Source organism: Zalophus californianus, chromosome 15, assembly GCF_009762305.2.
Source record: "Zalophus californianus isolate mZalCal1 chromosome 15, mZalCal1.pri.v2, whole genome shotgun sequence".
Taxonomy (NCBI): domain Eukaryota; kingdom Metazoa; phylum Chordata; class Mammalia; order Carnivora; family Otariidae; genus Zalophus; species Zalophus californianus.
In genome coordinates, this window is record NC_045609.1 from 30330852 (window position 1) to 30357003 (window position 26152).

The following is a 26152-nucleotide window of genomic DNA, read 5'->3' on the forward strand; positions in this document are numbered from 1 at the left end:
TGTCATTTAAAAATGTGCAGTAAAAACTTATGAAATACACAAATAAAAGAGCATTTTCCTTTGTCATAAAATGATTATATTTTAAGTTGTCTTTCTAAACACCTACAAGTTTTAATAGCTCTCATTTATCCTGCTTTATGTGCCACACACTACTAAATCCTTTTCATTCATTTTCTTACTTAATTTTCTCAGCCCATGAGGTAAGTTTGTTATCCCCATTTCATGCATGAGAAACTCAGGTTCAGATTAAGTAATGTGTGCAAAATCACAGAACAAGCAGTGCAGGTTTTCAAAGCCAGGCATGATTTCAACTAATTTTCAAAAATGATTTTGTGTCGAAGCGGCTCCCAATTCTTTGCATCACTAGTTCTTCAGAGTTTAGCGACATTGTCATAGATCATTCAATGGACCACTTTCCCTCAACTCCTAGAATTAGTATATTGTCCAAATATGCAAGATTTAGAGCCCTGTATTTTCTTATAGAGGTCCATGTGGTTTGGGGCCCTTCCTACTGGTTCCAAGGCCGGTTCAGGTGCCTCCCCGTGTCTTCAGAACAACTGATATCTGTCTATCTCCCACCAGTCTATAAAGTTTCTTGAGAACAACTCGTGTATTGTCTGTTACTGGATCCTAGCCTTGTTTCTCACCGACATCACAGTGAATGCTCAGGGGATGTCTACGTGCACGCATAAAGGGATGACCAAAGCCCGACCGAATTCTAGTCTTATCCAGGCTTGTGAGTCTGGGCGTCTCCTTTCAGTGTCGACTTTTCCACAAGGTGATCAAGAATACACATTTGTCGCGTCTGCGCGCGAAAGTATCTTGCAAACTCCAGCAATCTAATATAAAGCACTGAAGAGACACCACGGAAATGCAACAAGTCATTCAACAGGCCGGGGCTAAGGGAAATCTGGCCAGCGTTTGCCAACCTTTGTGGTTCCTCCCAGTTGGAGCCTTCTACTCCAGGCGCGGAGTGCAGGGAATTCACTATCCCTCACCAGCCGGAGCAGCCGATACTTTGGAGCTACCACGTGGGCTCCGGCCTCCCTGGGGCTTTCCGCTTCCGCCGGAATGGCTTTGCTACCGGAAGTGACGAGAGTGGGTCCTCTAAAGGGGTAGTACTGTCTCTTCCTTTCCACGCGGTGGACCTGACCCGTCGGCTTGAATTGCTCGTGCTGAACGATGCCGGGGAAACTCCTTAGTGACCGGGACTTGGACTCAGACACGGCCATGGAAAAAGTGGAGACACCGCGAAAGCAGAATGAGAAGGTGCCACCGAGGGCCGAGGGACCCGGGGCGCTGAGAGGAGCGGAGTACAGGAGCGGGGTGGGGTGCCGGACTAGGAGCCCGTGGCGCGCACGCGGACCCGGCACCTCCGGAGCCCGGCGTGGGGCTCGGCATAGGGGGTGCCAAAGGGCCGTGCTCTCCGCGGACGGTGGGCGCGCGAGCGGCCCAGGCCGGACAGGAGCTGGGGTGAGCACCGCTCCCACGTGGTCCGGGAGTCTGGGCGGTCCGCAGCCGGGGCGCGCTTGGCTCTTCACGGTTGGGCCCCACGTTGGTGGCTCAGGCTCTGACCTGACTCCGGGCGTGAGCGTGTGCGGAGGGAATTGTCGGTCAAGGTAGGAACTGAAGCTTTAGACTAGACTAGCGACACTTCAAACCCACCTGCACACATGAGCGGCGTCTGCAGTGACACTTGAGTAGTAAGGGAAGTACAGTTTGTTTTCCGGTCAGCAGCCTTTAGAAGATGAAGTATTCGGCTTAATGTCTACTGACCAGATACTCCGTGGAAATGTAAAGATGTATTGTGTGCTGATTTTTGATAGAGGTCGGCAGTGTGTAGTGGTCTTAAGTTACCTTGATCGCTGTCTGCCTCTATACTGTTACTTCCTCAGTGATTTAACTTGTGACCGATTCTCTGATCTGAGATAAGGTCAGTCAGTGAGAACAAAGATTGTCCCTGAATTCCTATTGTGAATGACTTAGAATTTCCTTTCCTTCGGTGTGTATGGGTCTTTTTGATGGGGAGCTTTTACAACAGCAATATTTTGGCGTTGTAGGAAGCCGGGGGAGCACAGACTTGTCCCCACAGGTGGGGAGGCAGTGGTCCTGGTTTACCTGCTCCGCATCAGTGAAGGTATTCAGTTGTGGGATGCTCAGGTGAAGAGGGACTTGGCCAAACCCCATTACATTCCAGAGAGACCACTGGTTATGGATGAAAGAACTGAAGTCTTGTGGGGAGACCAGATTATTTTTCAGATGTCTGAAAGATGATCATTGTGGGAAAGATTACCCTCATTCATGATTTGAGAGCAGAGGAGGGACCTGAAGTTTTAGGGAGGCACATTTCAGCTAAATGTAATAGTCTCCATACTTCTGGGATTGGCCTTTCAGAGAGGTTTTAACAGAGGTACAGCACCTGTCTACTTGGTTTCAGTAATATTAAGTACTTACTTCATGTAAGTAATATGAAAAGTTGGAAGAGGTCAGACATTTCAGGTAGGAGCCATAGTTGTGGGTTTGGTTTGGTTTGGTTTGGAGGTTTGTCTTGGAGGTTTCACCCATTTCATTTCCTTGTAATGGTGCTTCTCTCCTCCCCCATTAAATTAGATACATCTTTTTTACACATGGGGAGATAGATTGTGGGGTTTTATAGATTTTTGGTTCATAAAATGTCTCTGTAAATTCATTTGCACTTGTCAGGTAGCCAAGACAGGTATTATGAATCCCTGTTTCGCCTGTACAGGCATTCTAGCAGAGAAAGAAATCTGTTTAACATTGTCCATCTATGGACATATATGGCCTTAATACTCTATTAGAAGTAAATTAAGCTGTACTTGATCACTTTCTGTTGTCCTACATATTTAATTTAGAGCCTTTTGGAGCATCCCATGAGCCATTCCAAATCCCGGGTGAAAGCTTGACAACATATTCAACCAACACGAATTGAATAGATACCAAGAGGCAGTCTCTTCTAAGCTGATGGAATCATTGATATACACTGTACTTATTTCCATATAGCTAAGAAACAGTACTAAAAAGCATAGTGTTTTTGACTTATTACAAGGTGAAAGTACAAATGTTGAAAAATGCCCCCAAATTGTGTTCTTCATAATTACGTGATCTTGAAATAATCCAGAATTGATGTATCGTTCAAATGTATACGTGCTTTGCTCAGTAGTTTGTATTTTCTTTATTAATTTTTTAGAAAGGTAGAAAAGAGAAGCCAAAATCTAATAAAGCTGAAGAGGCAACAGAAGTAAAGGAAGAAATTATTTCCCCCAAAGCTAAAAAAGTCAAAAAGAAAGCCGAGTCTAATGAGGTTGACATGAATTCTCCTAAATCCAGAAAGGCGAAAACGAAAGAGGAGCCATCTCAGGATGACATTATTTCTCCTAAAACCAAAAGTGTGAAAAAACCAAAGGAGTCCATTGAAAAGAAAGTTGTTTCTCCTAAAACCAAAAAGGTAATAAAAAGTGAAGAAACTTCTGAAGAAGAAGTAGATGCTCCTAAGCCCAAGAAGATGAAGAAAGAAAAGGAAGTGAATGGAGAAATTGGAGAGAAAAGCCCCAGACTGAAGAATGGATTCCCTCATTCTGGACCTGTCTCTAACTCCAGTGAAACCCTTGGGGAAGAAAGTAACAGCGAGTTAGAGCAGGTAGGGTTGTATTTTAATATATAGACTGTATCTTTCACTGTTGTTTCAGATAAATAAGTAGGTAATTGCTACTGGTATTATTTAAAAGTGGGAGGGGGCACCTGGCTGGCTCAGTCAGTAGAGCATGCAACTCTTGATCGCATCTCTTTTTTTTTTTTTTTAGATTTTATTTATTTATTTTTATTTTTAGAGGGAGGGAGAGCGAGTGTGCTCTAGCGGTGGGGAGGAGCCTGAGGAGATAGAGAGAGAGAATCTCAAGCGGACTCCATGCTGAGTGCACAGCCTGATGTGGGCCTCGATCCCAGGACCCTGAGATCATGACCTGAACCAAAACCAAGAGTTGGATGCTTAACTGACTGAGCCAGCCAGGCACCCCTTTTCCCAACTTTTTAAATATTAAATATCTTGGGGGCGCCTGGGTGGCTCAGTCATTAAGCATCTGCCTTCGGCTCAGGTCATGATCCCAGGGTCCTGGGATTGAGTCCCGCATCGGGCTCCCTGCTTGACAGGGAACCTGCTTCTCCCTCTCCCACTCCCCCTGCTTGTGTTCCCCTCTCGCTCTCTCTCTCTCTCTCTCTCTCTCTCTCTCAAATAAATAAAAATCTTAAAAAAAAATCTTAAATATTTTTAATGCTTCCATAATCCATCATATAAATATTTAGAAATCACTTAATTGGGCATTTAGGTTTTTTACTTTCAAATAATGCCACTGTGACCACTTTGTCATAAATGCTTGTTCCTTATTTTCTTTGGATGTATGTGAAAGATGTGGCTGTGGAAAAGGGTTAATGACTTGTTTAACACAGTAGTACAGTAGTGCCCCTTGATCTGACGTCTTGCTTTCCAGGGTTTCACTTTCTTCCTTTCTTTCTTTTTTTATTTTTTTTTAAGATTTTATTTATTTATTTTAGAGATACAGAGAGTGTGAGCTGGGTGGGGGGGGGGCGGGCGCAAAGGGAGAGAGAGACTCTCAGGCCAACTCTGCTGAGCACGGAGATGGGGCTCAATCTCACAACCCTGAGATCATGACCTGAGCTGAAATCAAGAGTTGGACGCTCAACCGACTGAGCCACCCCGGCGCCCTCTTTCCAGGGTTTTAGTTACTCCCTGTCAACTGTCTTCAGGAGCAGGTGATTCTCTTCCTGACACATTGCCAAAGGTTAATAGTAGCCTGCGGCTACATCACAATGCCTGTGTCATTCACCTCCCTTCATCTCATCACTTAGGTATTTTATCAGTTCACATCATCCCAAGAAGGGTGAATGCAGTACAGGAAGATATTTTGAGAGAGAGACCACATTCATATAATTTTTATTATGGTATATTGTTATAATTGTTCTATTGTTGTTGTTAGTCTCTTACTGTGCCTGATTTAGAAACTTATTATGGATATGTATAGGAAAAATCATAGTATATATAAAGGTTCCATACTGTCAACAGTTTCAGGTATCCACTGGAGGTCTTAGAACAAATCCCCTGTGGAGAAGGGGGGACTACTGTATATTGTGGGTATGGGATGACAATGGAATAGTTCTTTTTTTTTTTTTTAAGATTTTTATTTATTTATTTATTTGAGACAGAATGAGAGAGAGAGAGAGAGCGCGCACTGAGAGGGGGGAGGGTCAGAGGGAGAAGCAGACTCTCTGCCGAGCAGGGAGCCTGATGCGGGACTCGATCCAGGGACTCCTGGATCATGACCTGAGCCGAAGGCAGTCGCTTAACCAACTGAGCCACCCAGGCACCCGGCAATGGAATAGTTCTTGGTTGAGACTGAATCAGCCTTAACAAGCCATGGATAGAATCTGTACAGTATATATTTGCTACAGATTTTCTTTTCTTGGGGTTTTATAGATGATTATGATATATTTCCTTTTTGGATCTTGATTAACCTACCAGAGTTTCTGTGCCTTTTTGGTTGATTTACAAGAGCTGTTTTAGAATTGGTTCTTTTGTTTCTTTCTCAGAAGCCTTCTCAATAATTACCTGTAGGGGTGAAGTTACTGATTTCTTTCTGTGGCCCTTTACTTGATAGGAAATACCTGTGGAACAAAAAGAAGGAGATTTCTCTAATTTTCCCATATCTGAACAGACTATTAAACTTCTCAAAGGTAATATTTTTGGAAATATTATATAATGTTAGAATATTTATTTGGAAGCACTCCACTGTTTTTGTTGAGATAAAGGACAATATATGCGACCATATAATAAAGTAGATCTATATATACAGTATAGGACTGTACTAATGATGGCTTTGCTGCCCCTTTTTCTTGAAGATTTTATTTATTTGAGAGAGAAAGCGAGAGATAGAGCATGAGTGGAGAGGGAGGGGCAGAGGGAGAGGGACAAGTAGACTCCCTGCTGAGCAGGGAACCCGATGATGTAATGATGCAGGGCTCGGTCCCAGGACCCTGGGATCATGACCTGAGCCAAAGGCAGACACTTAACCAACTGAGCCACCCAGGTGCCCTGCTTTACTGCCTCTTAAATAGGTGATTCAATTTCATTCAAATCAGTATGTGTATTCAGAAGTGTGAGGACTGATTGCACTGGTGCAAATAAATGGTTCATGCCATGTTCATATTTTCTTTTTATCCTCTCCCACTTCATGAGACATCTCTCAATGATACCAGCCTTCCTCAGCACTCAGCCTGGCAGTGTGTCTGTGAATGAATCAGGTAGTCACAGAAGCTTGAGTAGGTGTTTTCTAAATCAGGTGTGGCATAGTCTGGACTGCAAAGCACCTGATTCGGGGGCTTCTCTTGACCTACAGATGAGATTTCATGACAAGTGACTAAACTCTCAAAATAATATTTACTATAATTTGGTGCTTTAAAGTTTGTTGATATTCTTCAGTCCAGCAGATTCTTCATTACCAGAATACATTGGAACCTGACTTTGTAGATACTAAGCAGAAGGTAGAATTCCTTAATTCTGCAGGACCAGAAGCATGGCTGGTATTTTAAGAACTGCAGTGTCAGATAACGTGGTTAATTTGTTCACAGCCCGTGGGGTGACCTTCTTGTTTCCTATACAAGCAAAGACGTTTCACCACGTCTATAGTGGAAAGGACTTAATTGCACAGGCGCGGACAGGAACTGGGAAGACATTCTCCTTTGCCATCCCTTTGACTGAGAAACTTCAGGGAGAACTGCAAGACCGGAAAAGAGGCCGTGCCCCTCAGGTAACTATCTTTAACACAGAGCTCAGGGGCTCCATATCTGCACAGGAGAAAAAATCTTTTATGCTTTGCTTAACATCATATATTATAGTTTTTTACTGGGTTCTCCTTAAAGCCTTTTTTTTTTTTGATCTATTATAGATTTTATTTGAAGCTAAAGCAGGATTATTCTTTTAAGATTGTTGGCCACAAACCCTATATATTTAAATATTATAATCTGCCACATGGTTGTGATCACCTGTATTATTCATGCTCATTATGTTCCCTTCAACTATTTTGATGTACCTGGGGCTTACAGGTTTGATCAAGTGTCTTTGACCATTTTTACCTAGATGGAGAAAGCAGTTTTAGTAGAGAGGCATGAGTAGAAGGAGGGGTACTCAAAGAGGTGAAGGGGCCAAGCTTTCTTGTCAAGATGGTGCTCATTGGGTTCATTTCTGGAGAATCTGGCATTTGACAAACCTTAATCTCACTGAAATGCCTATGTTGTCATCATGGTTATGACTTCTTGCACCTGACTTTCTGGCCCCACCTCACTTGTTTACTGGCCTGCTAGTATCCATACTCACCACTCATTCATTCATTGTTTATTGCTCTAAACAAATGCAGCATCAAACAAATGAATTATTCCAGCACTTAGAATTATTCCGGCTTGACACATAGTGGATATTCAGTAAATATCTGTTGGATGAATTTTCTGATGAATCAGTGAATATTCTGAAATCATACTTGTTTCATGCTGTTACCCTACTTAAGAATCTGTGGTAGTTTCATGTTGTATGTCCTGTTGGGTCAAACTCAGACTGCTCTGGGATTCAAAGCCCCTCACCATGTGTTGGTCCTGCCTTGTCTTTGTTCTACGTTCAATTTACTGTAGTGTAGAGGTTCAGTCTATTGGTTTTGGAACCCAACTGTCTAAATTTAAATCCAGGCTTTGCTTCTTAGCCTTTTGGCTCAAAATCTTTTGTGTGTTTATTGTAGGTACAATTGTACAATACAATTGCAGGTGGGCCAATAACTTGGGAGAATTAAATCAGAATAATGCATAGTGAGCATTTAGTAGAGCCTGAGACAGTAAAAGCACAAAGATTAGCTAATGTTATCATCAGCAGTGTTACTCCTTGCTCAAGTTGTTGCTTTCCTGGAATGCTATTTAAGTGGTAGCAGCTCCAGGAAATTCCCCAGTTTCTCTGGCCTGCTCCGTGCAACTCTCCTGGAGCACCTCATGTTTGGACTTTACGTCCCTTCTGATTGGTAGGATCGTAAACTTTTCTTCTGAGTCAATTTGTCAGGGACTATATTACATTTATGATCCTTCCCCACACAAAGTATGTTGTAAAGCATATAACAGATGTTTTGAAAATACTTGGTAGGATGAGTTGAGCCTTCTGGTGAATTCCAAATTTGTTAAGAAACAAATGCTGTAACTGGCCGTGCGTCCCAGCCAGCAAATCGTCCCAGCCGCGCCTCGGGCCAAGGTTTCAACAGACCTCACCAAAATGCCATCTCAAATGGAACACGCCATGGAAACCATGATGTTCACGTTTCACAAGTTTGCTGGGTATAAAGGCTACTTAACAAAGGAGGACCTGAGAGTACTCATGGAAAAGGAGTTCCCTGGAGTTTTGGAAAATCAAAAAGACCCTCTGGCTGTGGACAAAATAATGAAGGACCTGGACCAGTGCCGAGACGGCAAAGTGGGCTTCCAGAGCTTCTTCTCGCTAATTGCTGGGCTCACCATCGCATGCAATGACTATTTTGTAATACACATGAAGCAGAAGGGAAAGAAGTAGGCAACATGAGCAACACTCCTGCCCGCCCAATGAGAGTTCTCCTGAAGGATCTCTAGGAATCTGTCCCACAGCTTCCCCCTGTATAAAGGATTCCGTGAGCAGATCGGGACCCTCAGAAAATGTACAAATAAAATCCAACCCCCATTTGAGAAGCAGAGAAAGAAAAGTCAGATAAGCTTTTGATTTTTATATTGCTTGCACCCTTACCCTCAATAAACAAATTCCTTCTTCAGTTCCTCAAAAAAAAAAAAAAAGAAACAAATGCTGTGTAGTACTTTAATTCAATGATGAGTTTTTCCTTTTCAGGTGCTGGTTCTTGCACCCACGAGGGAGTTGGCAAATCAAGTAAGCAGAGACTTCAGTGACATCACAAGAAAGCTGGCAGTGGCTTGTTTTTATGGTGGGACTCCCTATGGAGGTCAGAGTAAGTAAATCCAAAGCCAACCACTGTTGGGTGCCCTGGTTGGATTTCTCTGACCTCGACATCTGGCTTTACCTAGTTTAGTCATTTTTAGTGGTCTTCGTTTGTCATTGTTTAAAGGTGGTCAAGAACATGGTCCTACATGATGATATGTCAAATCCTGTATATAATTACTTGGATTTTTGTATTACTTACCTATGTTTATCTAAAGGCTATACAGATCTCTTACTGAGCCTAAGAGGATAGAGTCCACTTGGGCGCTTGGCACTAGAAAGTCATGAATCAGATTTACTCTTTTTATCTGTCAAGGACAGTGAATCTGCCTCTTTTGGGGTCTTTATTTCTTTCTTGCTGCAGGTGGGCCTTCTTTCCTCTGGGCCCAAGGGCCAAATGGTGTAGGCTCCTATTATAGGATTCCATTACCTACCAGTTCAAGACCTTGAAACTTTATTATGTAGACGAGATCGGGCGCGTTCAGGGTGGTATGGCCGTAGACGAAACTTTATTATGTAGAGCAGATAAATAATTCAGGAAAGGATTTAAGGCATTAAAAATGTTACAATTGGCATGCAGGGCTTGTGATTATTTCTTCTTAGCTTTGGTTAAATGAACTGGGCTTTGGCATCAGAGAAATGTATGTTTGAAATCTAGACTCTGCTCACAGTGTGATTTTAAGTTCAAGGTGCTTGGTTTTTTTGCACTTTCATTTGCTCACGTGAAAAAACAAGGTTACTAAAACTCATCCTGCAGGGGTATCGTGAGGATTGAATTGGCTGATGTATGTAGAGTGCCCAGTGTGACCCCCCCCCCCAGATTGCAAGTGCAGTTCAGTAAAAAGCTGCATCATTATCAGTCTCACCTCATTATACTGGACTGTTTTCCTGAACGTCTCTGGACCTTCTCGAAATACTTACCCTTCTACCCAGTCTCATTCTCTCCATACCTGCTTACCTTATATAAAGTTCTTCTCTAAGATTCTTGTTCTCACTTTGTCTGTGAAACCTTGACACTTTCTACCACGAGGGAAGTAATTTCTCTCCTGGTGCTTCCATCCCGCACTGACACGTTTTTCTTCTACGTCACATAGTACCCTAGACTGTCACTTCTTACCGCTTATCCCTAGAGTATCTTGAGTTCCCCCTAAGTATCTTTGATACTTAGCATATTACCTTGTGTTTTTCGTTAGTAAGTATTTTAGAATAAAAATGTATTTAATTGGTACCCCGGACTAATAAAAGGACTTAAAAACCCAGCATATTTTATCACTGATGTTCTTTATAGTTGAACGCATGCGGAATGGGATTGATATCCTGGTTGGGACCCCAGGTCGTATCAAAGACCACCTGCAGAATGGCAAGCTAGATCTCACCAAACTTAGGCATGTTGTCTTGGATGAAGTTGACCAGATGCTGGATATGGGGTTTGCTGATCAAGTGGAAGAGATTTTAAGTGTGGCATACAAGAAAGGTAAGCTCCAAATTCAAGGAGCTGCTGGAAGGGCTTAGAGGAAGGGTGGTGATTAAGCAGTCTTCTGAATGTTAAATGAAACCTTAAATTGGGGGGTGACTTATTTTATTTAGGAAAAATTAAATTTTTTAAAAAATCATGATTTATGGGGCGCCTGAGTGGCTCAGTCAGTTAAGCAGCTGCCTTCGGCTCAGGTCATGATCCCAGGGTCCTGGGATCGAGCCCTGCATCGGGCTCCCTGCTCAGCGGGAAGCCTGCTTCTCTCTCTGCCTGCCACTTCCCCTGCTGTGCTCTCTCTCTCTCTCTGTCAAATAAATAAATAAAATATTTTTAAAAAATCATGATTTATCACATAACTATAATGGGGACAATTTGGGAAAGTAAGAGAAGAAAAATACCGTATTCTGCCAGCTTGATGTGCTTTGCTTTTGGTCTCTTTCTTCCTGACTTTGTACTATTGTGCATATGTACATATGTGTTAATTTTAATCTTATGCATATAAAAATTTGGCATAACACTCCATGAAGAGGTTGTGCCATGATTTAATTACATGTATATATTTCAATTTTTAGATAATATAAATAATTCTGCATAGAGACGTTTTTATGCAGATAGCTTCCTTCACATCTCAGTATTTGGAATTTGTGCTTTAGGATGGATGTCCAGTAATAAAATTACTGACTTTAAAGGTATAAATAGTTCATGCTTCTCAATGTACATTGTTAGTTTTGCTCTCCAAAAGGGTTCTATCTACTTAAACCACCATTTGAAATATATGAAAATGAAGTGTTATTCAAAGAGCAAACTTAAAAAAAAGAAGAAGATGGGGGTTGGGGAGCTTTTTAATACCTGACCTCAAAGAATGAATAGACTGGAATTCAAAACTCAAAAGACTGAGGATATGCCAGAGAGTATAGGTGAATATAGGATCTGTTCTGGTGTTTATTGTAGGTTATTTGCTTAGTGATCTAAACTGTACAGTTACTAGGCTTGATGAACAGGTGTTTTCCAGTTACGTTTCATAATGGGCAGATTTCCCTCATGGTTCATAAACGCCAGTGGTCAGAAAGTAAAATAACTTCAAAGTACTTTCGGTGTTTCAAGTCTCCTTCACATAAATGACTTAGTATTTCTTTGCCCACTAGGTATCTCTGTGTCTTTCATTTTTGTGCCATCAGTGCCTGGCTCGGCCTCACATGGTCGCTGTAGCATCTTGATGGACTCTGGAAGAACTGGGTGAGATAGAATACTGTGTAGGCTTATTGGAGTTATTCATACTGACTTTTTTCTCCCCAAAGATTCAGAAGACAATCCCCAAACATTGCTTTTTTCTGCAACTTGCCCTCATTGGGTATATAATGTTGCTAAGAAATACATGAAATCTACATATGAACAGGTGGACCTGATTGGTAAAAAGACCCAGAAAACGGCAATAACCGTGGAGGTAAGTGATTCATTCAGCTGCTAGAATTAGTAATAAATGGTGTCATGTTTTCCCTGTGTCTAATGGTATTAAGACTGGCAAATATACACTGTTTTTCCAGATAAATACTAAATCCATTTGAAGAGCCAAGTAAAGATCTATTTCTCTTTGAGTTGTATGTGGTATCTGTGTTTTCTAAATTTCATTTCTGGTAGTCTGATTTCAAAATCTTCTGGAATCTCTATCTGCTTGAATTATGTAAGTAGAAAGAAATTACACCTAGAATTTAAACACTCTGAGGGCAGCAGAGAAATCTAGTACTTTGTGTTGAAGCCATTTTCATTTTAGGGTCCAGAGCACAGAATTCCTTTCACCCAAGGAATAGACCTGCAGACTAACTGGCTAATCGCATTTTTAAGTGGATGAAACGACAAAACATTCAGGTCCTGTGTTGGGCTCTGTCCTAGGCATGGAGCCTACTTGAAAAAAGAAAGAAAGAAAATAGAGGAACCAGAGAAAGGGGAACAGCTCTTTGCTTTTTCTTTTCTTTCTTTCTTTCTCTTTTTTAAAGATTTACTTGTTTATTTTAGAGAGAGAATGTGTGTGGCAAGGGGGAGAGGGAGAGAGAATCTTAAGCAGAATCCATGCTGCGGGCTGAGCCCAATGCAGAGCTCGATCTCACAACCCTGAGATCATAACCTGAGCCAAAACCAAGAGTTGGATGCTTAAAAGTGCCCTATCCCCACTTTAAAAAAAAAAAAAAAGACTTATTTATTTAGTTTAGAGAGAGAGAGAGAGAAAGAGATGGCTCTTTGCTTTAATGGTTTAGGTGGGGTTTTTTGTTTGTTTCTTTTTTCTTTTTTTCCTTCCACACAGTGGTGGCAGTAGTCTGCTCTAGTTAGGCTTAAACAATTGCTTCTAGCACCAGTAGCTTTGAGCAGGTGATTTCAGGTTCCAGGTAAGCTATACTGAATAGATCTTTTTTCCCTCTCTCATAAGCATCTGGCTATCAAGTGCCACTGGACTCAAAGGGCAGCAGTTATTGGGGATGTGATACGAGTATATAGTGGTTTTCATGGGCGCACTATCATCTTCTGCGAAACCAAGAAAGAAGCCCAGGAGTTGTCACAGAATGTGTCCATAAAGCAGGTTGGTCCTTCTCTCTCTTTCCTTTAGGGAGGAAGCCTCTTTCAACTGATAGACCCCGTTTACATGTTAGAGCTCACCTGATCTGTCAGTTCCTCTCACAGGTGAGGAAAGGGTGGCTCAAACCCAAGGCTACGCTGGCAAAGTGGGTTTGATCACTCTTGCCTGGTGTTCTTCACCTAGTAAGTATAGCTGGACATTGATTTAATGACCAAGGAGTGGGGAAAAATTTGAGGTTTGTCCATGTAAGGCACATGTTTTTCCCTTTGCTTTATTTTCAGTGGGAGTATTGCCAGAATACAAATACCTTTATAGGCCTAATGTGTGATGCTAAAAGTACCTGTATTGTTGCATCTGGTATTCTTAGGCCAGTTTATTTCTTTGGTAGGATGCCCAGTCATTACATGGAGATATTCCTCAGAAGCAGAGAGAAATCACTCTGAAAGGTTTTAGAAATGGTGATTTTGGAGTTTTGGTTGCAACCAATGTTGCTGCTCGTGGGTAGAATCCCTGAGGTTGATCTGGTTGTACAGAGTTCGCCACCAAAGGTAAGTGTTCTGTGCTGTAGTTTTATTTTATTTCTTTTGGGTACTAAAAAAATGGGAAGTTGTATTGCTTACTTTCATGTGGTTAGTAATAGCTATTTCTGGAGTCCTAGGATGCTATGGGCGATTTTAAGAACAAATCTCTTTTGAGGTCCTTCCCTCAGATCTGACCGTTGAATGGAAGCGTGGTCAGTGGCCACAGGTTGGAAGGATGGTTTCTGGTTGGAGGGAGTTTGGTAGGCTCATGCAGGTAGTGTAGTTGTGAAGTAGACTTTGAAGATGGGTGGGACTTAGGCAGGGTGGGGGTAGGATAAACTCATGAGCTAGAGGATGGAGAAGGGGAAAAAAGGCCTGTGGTTAATAGTTGCCGTGGTTAACACTCCCTGGCTTTGTGGGTGATGGGACCTCTGAGGGAGGGCCCTGAAGCAGAGGTGATGTGTGCACGGTGTTTCATGTAAATAAACGTTGGAGAAGGAGCCTGTTCTGTTCCCATCACTTCCAGTGTGAGGACCCCATCCCTCAGGATTAAAAGGTTGTTTACAATGATAGAAAAAACTACCTGACTACTGTGGAGGCTCCAGTTGTTACAAAGGCAGTCTGATTGGTATGTGATGACATGGATGCTGTTTCAAGGAGCCTGTCCAGTATGATGGCCACAGACACATGTAGCTGTCGGGCACTGGGAATAGTCGGAGTTGACACGTGTGCTCAAAGTATAAAGTACACCTTGGATTTTTTTTTTTTTTTATATTTTAAACTTTCTATTATGTACACTGGATTTTGGAAGACTTACAAAAAATGTAAAATATCTCAGTGATAAGCTGTTTCCTATAGATAGCATATTGAAGTGATACAACTTTTAGATATATTGAGTTAAATAAAATATATCAATAATTTAACCTTTTAGCGGGTTACTAGAAAATTGAAGACTGAAATTACACATGTGGTTCTGTAGCACAGCACTATTTAGATGATGCTTTTTGCACATTTGCCCATAGGATAGGGACCACTATTCTAGAGATTTTTAAAAATTATGACAGTTCTTTATTTTAGAAATGCTGGGGAACCTCACACTCTGGGTATGTAATACAAGCACCACACTTCCCTCTGCATAGACCACTCAGGTCTTTGTCTCTTTTTGTTCAGTGTCACTCATGTATTTTACTTCAATAGGATGTGGAGTCCTACATTCATCGTTCTGGGAGGACGGGTAGAGCTGGAAGGACGGGGATTTGCATCTGCTTTTATCAGCACAAGGAAGAATATCAGTTAGCACAAGTGGAGCAAAAAGCGGTAAAACTCTTTCCTTAGCCTTCACTCAGCAAAGGTTGAAATGAATTCTAAAGTCAATCTTTGTTTTTTTAGTTCAGTTTGTATTAACTTTAAATTGTATTTATTTCTAGCATGTGGCCATAACTGAAAGTTTATCAGATACATGTTGTTTTACACATTGTCCTACAATATAAAGCCCATTTTGAAATGTTTACATGTGAAAGCGGTGGTTTTGTTTTCCCATATTTACAATTACGTGGGCTATTTCTGTGTTTGAATAGCAGTTTTCAGACAATAACATGAACACACCCAAGATATTTTAAACCTAGGTTAGGGGGTTGTAGGAATTGCTTAAAAACCAGAAGGATAGGGGTGCTTGGGTGGCTCAGTTGGTTAAGGCCCTGACTCGGGATTTCTGCTCAGGTCATGATCTCTGGGTCCTGGGATCAAGTCCCCTGTTGGGCTCAGCAGGGAGTCTGCTTCAGAATTCTCTTTTCCTCTTGCTCCTCCCTCCCCCGCCCCCCCCCCCGCCGTCAAATAAGTGAATAAATCTTTAAAACAAAACAAAACAAAAAAACCCAAAAGGATACATTTAAGAGGGAGAGAGGAGACTGATTTTTCTGACAGATTAATCTCTCCTCTTCCCTGTGAACTGACTGTACTTGGTGACTTGCCTAAGGAGAAGGATGGGGGGCACTTTACCATGCAGAAAGCAGGCAAGCACTGCCTGGCAGGGTGCTTGTGGTTGACATCAGGGATTAGCGTATGCCTTGAGAATGATGTGATGAGACAGGATTTGCCTCTGGCTTTCTTCCCCCAAACCCATAATCTCAGTCTAAGCATGCCAGAAACCCAAGACAGCCTCACAGCGAGGGACAACATTTTACAAAATACCTGACCAGCAGTCCTTAAGACCAGCACTCTTAAAACTGTCAAGGTCATGAAAAACAAGAAAAGACACAAACTGCCACAGATCAGAGGAGACCAAGCACACATGATAACTGAATGTTGTGGTGTCACTGGAACAGAAAAAGGACATTAATAGAAAAACTAGTGAAATTCGAATGAACTCTAGAATTCAGTTAATAGTAATGTGGCAGTGTTGGTTTCTTAGCTATGACGGATGTACTGTAGTGGTCATAATAGGGAAGCTTAGTACACAGTGTGCAGGAACTCTGTAGTATCTTTTTTTTTTTAAAGATTTTATTTATTTGACAAAGACACAGAGAGGGAACACAAGCAGGGGGAGTGGGAGAGGGAGAAGCAGGCCTCCCGCTGAGCAGGGAGCCCGAGGTGGGGCTGATGCGGGGCTCAATCCCAGGACCCTGGGATCATGACCTGAGCCAAAGGCAGACGCTTAACGACTGAGCCACCCAGGCTCCCCAGGAACTCTGTAGTATCTTTGCAACTTTTCTATAAATCTAAAACCATTCTGAGATAAAAAATTCTTTTTTTTTATCTTTTAAATGTGTAATAAATATGTTTGGTAATATAAAAAAATTAGGGGATTTAATCTCCGTGAAAACAGGTGATGGCCAGGTGGTACATTAAACTATGGCTCATTTTCTTGTAGGGAATTAAATTTAAGCGAATAGGGGTTCCTTCTGCAACAGAGATAATAAAAGCTTCCAGCAAAGATGCCATCAGGTATGTTTCCCACCACTGCTGTTCCATTTATTGCCTGACTTTGTGCAGTAATGAGATTTGGTCTTTTGAATTTTATTTATTATTTTTTTCTATTTTTTAAATTTTTTATTGTTATGTTAAGCACCATACATTACATCATTAGTTTTTGATGTAGTGTTCCATGATTCATTGTTTGTGCATAACACCCAGTGCTCTCACGCAGAACGTGCCCTCTTTAATACCCATCACCAGGCCAACCCATCCTCCCACCCCCCTCCCCTCTAGAACCCTCAGTTTGTTTTTCAGAGTCCATCGTCTCTCATGGTTTGTCTCCCCTCTGATTTCCCCCCTTCATTCTTCCCTTCTTGCTGTCTTCTTCTTTTTTTTCTTAACATATATTGCATTGTTTCAGAGGTACAGGTCTGTGATTCAACAGTCTTGCACAATTCACAGCACTTACCATAGCACATACCCTCCCCAATGTCTATCACCCAGCCACCCCATCCCTCCACCCCCCCACCCCGACTCCAGCAACCCTTAGTTTGTTTCCTGAGATTAAGAATTCCTCATATCAGTGAGGTCATATGATACATGTCTTTCTCTGATTAACGTATTTCGCTCAGCATAACACCCTCCAGTTCCATCCACTTCTTGCAAATGGCAAGATCTCATTCCTTTTGATGGCTGCAGAATTTTATTATTATTTTAAATGATTTACAGCCTCCTTGTTATAAAAATACACTGTGCTGAAGTAAAATTTTACAAAATAAAAATCCTAATTTGTACTCATCCCTACCTAATCCTGTTCACCAGAGGAAACCACTATTAATAGTTGGGTTTATCTTGGGCATTTTAAGAAACCATATCTTAGATATGGTGTGGGTGCTTCCCATGTGGAGATAGGTTTTAGGGTCAGAGATTATATTCCACATCGTCATCAATCTCGTCCCCCAGCTGGTAGGAATGGGTTGATTATTTATTTTTTGGGGGGGTTGATTATTTTTTTAAGATACCTCTAGCTGGTGAGGATTAGATTAACTAGCAGTGTTTGTCACTGGCATTGGGGGCAAGAGAATTATTTTGTGGGATTGTGCTATAAATTGAAGGATAGTTGTTTAGCATCTCTGGCTGTGTGGTATTCTGGGGCGGCGGGGGGGCGGGGATTGGTATTGGGAAAACCAGAAAGTCCTGACTATTTTCCAAATATTTCCAAGTGGTGACCTACATCCCCTGCTTAAGAACCACTGAGTCTGAGCATCATTTTAGGCTGTTCTCCATAATTATTATAAATATGTGTAATGCTTATCTTAAAAAATAGGGGCAGGGGTGCCTGAGTGACTCAGTCCATTAAGCAGCCCACTCTTAATCTCTGCTCAGGTCTTGATCTCAGGGTCATGAGTTCAGGCCCCGCATTGGGCTCTGCACTGGGCACAGAAATGAGGGAGTTTATGATTAGAGGAAATGCTAGATATTAACATATTAGTAGCTCAAGAAAGGTCTCCAAAGGAAAATAATTTAACTCAATAATTTTCAAATTTATTTTCACATGGCATACTTTATTCTGTAGACAAGGTTCCCTGTGACACACCAGTTAAGGAAATTTGGGGTTATGTGGCCAGGAAGAAGAAAAGAGACAAGTTGCCAAGAGATGTCCTGTAGAGGGGCAGCCCTTCCAAAAGAGGCTCCCTCATGTGGCCTTGTTTATTTTTGTCCTGGATGACCTCTTTTGAAGATGTGACATTTATTATCACCAAGATAATGGTGACTCCCTAACTAATGTGTATTCTCATAAAAAGTCCATATCATTTTTAACCTGATTTGGAAGTCTTTTTTCCTTTTATTTCAGAATGGAAATAACTATAGTGTTTTCTGATTCTAAAAGTAACACATGCGGGGTGCCTGGGTGGCTCAGCCGTTAAGCGTCTACGTTCGGCTCAGGTCATGATCACAGGGTCCTGGGATCGAGCCCCACATTGGGCTCCCTGCTCCGTGGGAAGCCTGCTTCTCCCTCTCCCACTCCCCCTGCTTGTGTTCCCTCTCTCACTGTGTCTCTCTCTGTCAAATAAATAAATAAAATCTTTTTAAAAATAATAAAAAAATAAAAGTAACACATGCTTATTGTGAGAAATGTTCAACATTTATTAACATCACTTTCAGTGGCAGCATGGACTTCCATTTTATCTGTTTCATGGTATATTTAACCAGTCCGTATCGATGCACATTTTATACTCTTTCTATGTCATAAATAACAGTGTGGTGAACATCTTGATATTTGTTCTGTTATTTCCTTGGGATGAAACTTTTTTATTTGATAGTAAAGTCAAATTAGACGCAATCAAAGGAATGGATTTATTTCTACAGAAATGTGATGATTCCATCTGTACATTGCATCAAAATGATGTGTCAGCTATCTGAAAGATTTGAAGTTACTGATTTATCTTGAGATGGTATTGCCTTGAAAACACAGTCTGTCCACTTCTATCCTTTCTCCTAACAAATATACTCAATCACACCATAGGCTTTTGGATTCTGTACCTCCCACTGCCATCAGTCACTTCAAGCAGTCAGCGGAGAGACTGATAGAGGAGAAGGGGGCCGTGGAAGCCTTGGCAGCAGCCCTGGCCCACATTTCAGGAGCCACATCGGTAGACCAGCGCTCTCTGATCAACTCAGATGCAGTAAGGCTTCCTGTCAAACTCTGACCCTTGGTGTTTTGAGTGTGAACAGGATTTGAAAGGGTTCAGTTAGACTTCTCAATTGTTTTAACTTTTGTATGAAGGTAGATGTACATAAACAAATCCCATAAAGATGGAAAGTAGATTCGTAGTTTCCAGTGTCTTGGTTGAGGGAGAATGACATTGAGTGTGAGTGGGCATGTGGTTTCTTTTTGGGGTAGTGAAATGTTTCGGAATTTTAGATAGTGGTGATGGTTGAAACTTTGTGAATATACTAAAAATCCCTGAACTGTAAACTTCAAAATGGTGAATGTTATGGTATATGAATTGTATGTCAGTATTTTTAATCCTAAAAAAAAAAAAACTCAACCATATAAACACATAAATGCATATGCTACATTTAGCCAGTATACCTAGAAACTTAGGAAGATGTATTTTTTCCCTTTTTTTTTAAATGAAATTTTTGAGATAATTGTAGGTTTATGTGTAGTTATAAGAGATAACACAGAGAGATCCCTTTTATACTTTGTCTTGTTTCCCCCCATGGTAACATCTTGCAAAACTATAATATCACAGCTCAGTGGTACTAACATTGGCACAATCCATTCACCTTATTCAGAGTTCACCAGTTTTACTTGTACTAAATTGTGTGTATATGTTGGGTGTGGAGGGGAGGTATAGGCTTTTAGGAAGAACTTTTCTGGAAATATTTTAGAAACATGAGGGTAATTTTTATCACTTAGGTTTGTTTTTGAGACTAATTTTTGTTCTCTTTGTAAGGGCTTTGTGACCATGATCTTACGATGCTCAATTGAAATGCCAAACATTAGTTATGCTTGGAAAGAACTTAAAGAGCAGCTGAGCGAGGATATTGATTCCAAAGTGAAAGGAATGGTTTTTCTCAAAGGAAAGCAGGTAAGGAACGCCTCTGTGTGACCTTGCTTAATGTGGATGATAAAACACCGAATGGAGGCTTCTCCTTGTTCTGTGGGGATGCAGCATCTTTTTGCTCTCTAGATAGTCTTCTCCAGGCATGTCATCCATGACCTTCAGTTTGCCACTAAGTCACTGACAGCTACCCCATCTGTATCTCTACCCTGAACTATGCACGCAGTGCCGGACGTGAATATCCAGCTCCTTCCCTGACGATTTCTACCCAGATGGGGTTATTAAGCCTGAAAATTATTCAAAATTGAATTCCAAATCTTTAATTCAAACCTGAAATTTAAAATCTTGCCTTCCAAACCTGATGTTCTTTCTTCTGTGTCCTGCTCTCAGTTAATGGTATGCACAAGCCCAGCAATTCTCAAACATTTTGGTCTCCTGACCCCTTTACATTCTTAAGTGTTGGGGATACCAAAAAGTTTTTGTTTATGTGGGTTAAATCTATTAATGTTTATCATATAAGAAATTAAAACTGGATCTCTAAAACCTAAGCATGTTGTTCCATTAGCCATCAGAGCAGTGACACCATCACATGTAATATAGTGTCTGGGAAACCCCACTGTGTGCTTATGAGAGAATGAAAGTGGAAAGGACACCTAACATGTTAGTATTGTTATGAAAATAGTTTTGACTTGGTGGAACCTCCCCTAAAGATCTCAGGTTCCCAGGGGTGCATGGACTATATTTTGTGAACCACTGGCCTAGTGAATCAGATCAGGTTTATCATCAACTCTCCGCATGTCTGTGTTCATCTCCTTAAGCAACTACACATACTGTATGGGTTAAAGTCTCAGCTTTCACATGGAGGATAGGAGTCTTCATGAGCTGGCTTCTGCCCCCCTGACCAGCTTCATCTCTGCATCTTTGCCGCGAGTACCCTCCACTCCAGGAGTGCCACACACACCTTGCCTTTCTATCATCCTAAATGTATGCTCAACCCATTGTTTATGGTCTTTCTTTCTTCCACGTTGACCTTTATGACTTGGCTTGGCCTTAAGTCTCCCTGTGAAGCTTTCCTTGGCTATACAGTAGAGTTGGGGGCATTTTTATCTGGACTTCAGAGTTCTTAGGGCATGCCTTTATTCAGTTAAATTTTACCTTACCACATGTGCTTGCTTACTGACTGAGAGCCTCAAGAACACTCTGATGTGTACTTATGGGCAAAAACTATATTCTAGTTATCATTATATTCCAGTGAGTGCCTGGTGTTAAACATATGTGAATGAAGGGGCACGTGGCTGGCTCAGTTGGTAGAGCAAGCGACTCTTGATCTTGGGATCATGAGTTCAAGCCCCACATTGGATGTAGAGATTGTAAATAAATAAACTTAAAAAGAATGTGAATGAAGATTCCCACTAATTGCAAAATCCATCAGTACCTAATGTTCCCTGTGGTTATAATTGCGTGAATTGGGTGGAAATGAGGTGTTCCTCATAAAATGTTTTAAATAAAGGCAGCCAGGGGAGAGGAGTGCCTGTATCAGAAGCAGGGGTAGTTCAACTACATTTGTGGAGACCAAGAAACAGAATCTCCTTTATTGGAGGTGATGGCACTGCTACTGTCCTGTAAAGTATTTAAAAAAATTTTTTTTTCTAAGATTTTTTTTTGGGGGGAGGAGCAAGAGAGCATGAATCGGGGGGGCAGAGGGAGAAGGAGAAGCAGATTCCCCACTAAGCAGGGAGCCCGATGTGGGGCTTGATCTCAGGACCCCAGGTTCATGACCTGAGCCAAAGGCAGACATTTAACCAACTGAGCCACCCTAATTAGGTGCTCTTAATTATTAAAAAACTTTTTTATAGCAGGATGAATTGTGAAAAACTAGAAAAGTGACAGTAGAAGATCATTTATTTTGGGGTGCCTGGGTGACTCAGTCAGTTAAGTGTTGATTTCAGCTCCAATCATGATCTCAGGGTCATGAGATCAAGCCCTGCATTGGGCTCCATGCTGGGTGTGGAGCCTGCTTAAGATTCTCTCTCCCTCTCCTTCACCCATTGCCCCCTCCCCCCTTTAAAAAAATAATTTATTTTTCTACTTTTAGTTAGGTCATCCTGAAGACACTTTTTCTTATGGAAAGCAGTATATTTTAATGTAGACCATTGGTTTTGGAGCCACACTGACCAGATGTTTAAAACCTGCTCTGCTTATGAGCTGGGGGCCTTCGACAAGTCAGCATCTCCAAACCTTTGTTTCCTTAGCTCTAAAACGTAGCTAATAGCTACTTGAGGAATTAGCAAAGCGTGATAGCCAAGAATGATCTCTAATCAGTTCTGAATCATTTTGAGTCCCTTTTTTTTTTTTTTCAGGATATTTGAGTCCCAAATATCCTTGGGTTTTTGCTATTGTGCCTTTGGGAGGTATAATGTATTGGTCTTGGTCTAAAGTTTATCAAAAATTAATACCTGGAGTCTTTGTTTCTGATTTTTAATGTACTACTTGGTCTTTTGGAATATCACTTAATGTACACATACAGTTCTAGTGAAAGGCTGGGTTAACCTGCATTTGTTTTGATTTCTAGGGTGTTTGCTTTGATGTCCCTACTGCAGCAGTAACAGAAATACAGGTATTCTTGTCTCTTGGATTTTGAAGTTAACATATTTCAATTATCAAATGTTCATTACTGGGGCGCCTGGGTGTTTCAGTTGGTTGAGCATCTGGCTCTTGAATTGGGCTTTGGTCATGATCTTGGGGCTGTGGGGTCGAGCCCCATGTCAGGCTGTGCACTCAGCTCAAGAGTCTGCTTGGGATTTCCCCCACTCCCCGCTCATGCTCTTTCTTGAAAGAAAGAAAGAATCTTTTTTTAAAAATGTGTTCATTACTGAAAATACAGAATATGGAAAGGAAACAACAGCTCTAGTCCCTTTTCTAAAAGACAATTAGAATTAATGAATTTTAGCATTTTTTTTCTCCTAGACTTTTTAGCCGTTTTTTTCCCTAGCCTTTTTATTCTGATAGTTTTCTTACTCAACCTGCCTGTTTTCCTTCTTTCCTTTCTTGTGCACAACATCTAGCTTTTTTTCCCTGTGTATGTTGTATGGGGTTTGCATAGACATTTTTTAAATTGCTATATCTTCATTCAGTACTACTGTGAGAAATGGGTTTGTGTGTGGTATATTTGCAAGTTTTACTACCTGATAGCTGTGGATACCCTGTAGTAATTGAATTGAATAAATGATACAGTGATGAGGGTACCTCTCATGGTGAAAGTCTTACACTGTTATGACTGGCCTCTGGGGCATGAAGGTTGTATTTTTTCTAACCAGTGACCTTTTAAATACTTAGGTTATGAGTCAGGTTTTTCTTCAGAGAAAAAGTAAAAAAAAAAAAAAAAAAGGTCTTTCTCGTGCTTTTTAAAACCGAATTCAATAAAAATCAGAGCAGGTAAAAACAAAACCATCTCTGTGCAGGAAAAATGGCATGATTCACGGCGCTGGCAGCTCTCGGTGGCCACGGAGCAGCCGGAGCTGGAAGGACCACGGGAAGGATACCGAGGCTTCCGGGGACAGCGGGATGGCAGTCGAGGCTTTCGGGGACAGCGGGATGGCAGTCGAGGCTTCCGGGGACAGCGGGAAGGCAACAGAAGCTTCCGGGGACAGCGGGAAGGAAATCGAGGCTTCAGAGGACAGCGATCAGGAGGTGGCAACAAAAGTAACAGATCCCAAAACAAAGGCCAGAAGCGGAGTTTCAGTAAAGCATTCGGACAGTAATTTGAAGTAGAGGATTTATGCAGCCATCGGAACGGAACACTGATTTTCGTACAAGGTGGAAAGCACATGAGTTTCCTTCCTGACTACTTGCCTTGTCCCCATCTCTTCCAGAGAGACAAGCTTCATGGAAATTATTTCATCTGATACAATCACTTTTAACGATTGGGACTTATGTCTCAGATTTCTCTTTTGAAAAGATGTATGAATTCATTATATTTTTATTCTGGTACATTGTCTGTAGATAATAAGATAAAAATCAAGCATGTATTTGCCCATACTTTTTAAGTTGACCTGGCTCTGTACTTAAATGGTGTCCTTCCCTGAATACCTATGGGGAAGGCAACGGTCTCTGGAGAGGTGCTCTGCACAGTCCAGGCTTGGCTCTGTAATTGGCATTCTTCAGCCACCTGCCTAACAGTGACTCATGTGGTCCTGTAACATGTCTTCGGAGAATTAGTACTGAGCCATGTTTTGAAGCAAGGTTTCAAACTTAGCTGGGAGGTAATGCATTTTATGGCAGCATATGCTCTAGGTTTGGAGGATGGTGATACATTTGATGGGAGACATATAGATTAGCCATGGTTATGTACATTTTGATACATTTTTAACTTCTTAATGTAAGGTGATTCATGCTTCAGTGAATTCTTCACAGATTTTATCTATCTCTATGTAAAAAGTATTTTAATAACAAGCAAGTGTCTTTAAGGAATTCCAAATATGTAAGATGGCCCCAGAACTTTCTTTGTAAGTAAAGAGGCTAATAATAATAGGCGCTTGATGATATTGTACTCCACTTCCTACTGGAAGATTAACATTATTTACCAAGAAGGAATTAAGGGAGTGGGGGGCAGAGATTTGCATTGCTGACAAGAGTCAGGAAACCCACTGAAAATGTTTTTCACCTGTGAGAAGGAAACCTGTCTCTGTTGAGAGCAAAGAGAGGAGCAAGTGAATGCAAGCAAGATGCATGATAAAGCATTCTTTTCCTGGTAAAAACAGCAGGTCATTAATGTTTCTAGAGTATTAACTTCTAATGGGTAAACTGGGGTTCTAGGTAGAATGATCCAGTGTGGTTTCTCAGAGGCCTAGTTCCTGTAGCCACCGTATAGGATCTGTTTCTGTAAGACTGCTATTCCATTGAAAGGTTTTAGCCGCTTAGACTTCCTTTTAGGACAATCTCGGTATGGTTATTTTAAGTTGTTGCTTTGAGGGGGAACTGAAGAATTTAATATAGCCCCTGGCCAGGTAACTCTAAGTTCTCAAATATTTCCTCCAAACTTCTGCACGGTGCAGGAGCTTAAGAATGGCATTGTTTTCTTGCCTTAATTCCTAGAAATTCTGTACTGGGAATCTCAGGGAATAAACTGATAGGAGAAGTTAAAATACATGGCCCTTCTTATTTTCATTTGATTATGTTTGAACAGTTGAAATCTTTCTAAGCCCTGGTTTCTCTCACTGGATCGGGTCTTTTTATCTAACTCTGTGACTGCAGTAAGGCGTTCAGATAGCCAACTCAACTCTTTGACACTTGAGGCAATGTGTCCTTACCCTGTTTGGACTTCAGTTCTGTCCTTCAGTCCTGGATGTTTCTCTGTTTTCAGAAAGTCTCTTGGCTTTTCTTTCTTAATCCATTTGTCAATTTTACCACTTTTCCTCCCGCTCCTCATGGCTTCCCATCAAGCCACATGGATTCAGGAGAAGTTGATGACTGACAGCTCATGTGCTGTGTAGATTATAATTCATTAGATTCCGGTTTTGCTCAAGTACTGAGCCATATTTTAATAACAACCAAACTATTTCACGGCTTGGATAGGGCTGGATACCTTATCAAGCAGATTGGAAGGGTGCAGTACCCGTCCTGTAGGAAGGAGCAGTTAAAACCTTGATGTGGGTTGTGGATTAGCCGATAGAAAAATGATCAGGTAGAAATCAGGAGTAAGGGGAAGATTAATGGGAATTTCACTCTACACAAAGAAAACATGGCTGTTTCAATAAATGAAGCTGAACTCCTAGATCCTGGAATCCACACCATATTTATAAATCTATAATCCAGCTGTTACTTGATTTTAATGGGCGTCTTAGGCTAGCGTGAGAAATGTGGTTTTTACTATTTTCTACAGAGAAAATATTTTCCAATGTATCAAACTCAATGAACTTAGAAAATACAATCCATTTTTACATTGGAGCTATCTGCCGCAGTTCCTTTACAATTGTACATAAAATGCTTTTTCTGTAAAATTGAGTTAATGTATAAAATACTGCTTTATGCCAGAATAAAGATACTAGTATTTCCTATTTA

The 26152-nt window shown here is 41.2% G+C and overlaps 2 protein-coding genes across 2 annotated transcripts; both read left to right on the forward strand.

The window, feature by feature from the left end:
• The first annotated feature begins 1094 nt into the window (after positions 1–1094).
• Positions 1095–26152, forward strand: DDX21 (DExD-box helicase 21). Its single transcript, XM_035724251.1, is given in 16 exon segments — positions 1095–1269; positions 3209–3658; positions 5691–5766; positions 6661–6839; positions 8936–9053; positions 10332–10517; positions 11816–11961; positions 12940–13089; positions 13475–13587; positions 13589–13634; positions 14805–14924; positions 16477–16550; positions 19048–19207; positions 19985–20119; positions 22665–22709; positions 23554–26152. Coding segments are annotated over 16 exon segments (2385 nt in total). The 5' UTR covers positions 1095–1182; the 3' UTR covers positions 23854–26152.
• LOC113923459 (protein S100-A10-like) lies at positions 7634–8883 on the forward strand. Its single transcript, XM_035724252.1, has one exon. The coding sequence runs from the start codon at positions 8336–8338 to the stop codon at positions 8627–8629; it is 294 nt and encodes a 97-aa protein (XP_035580145.1). The 5' UTR covers positions 7634–8335; the 3' UTR covers positions 8630–8883.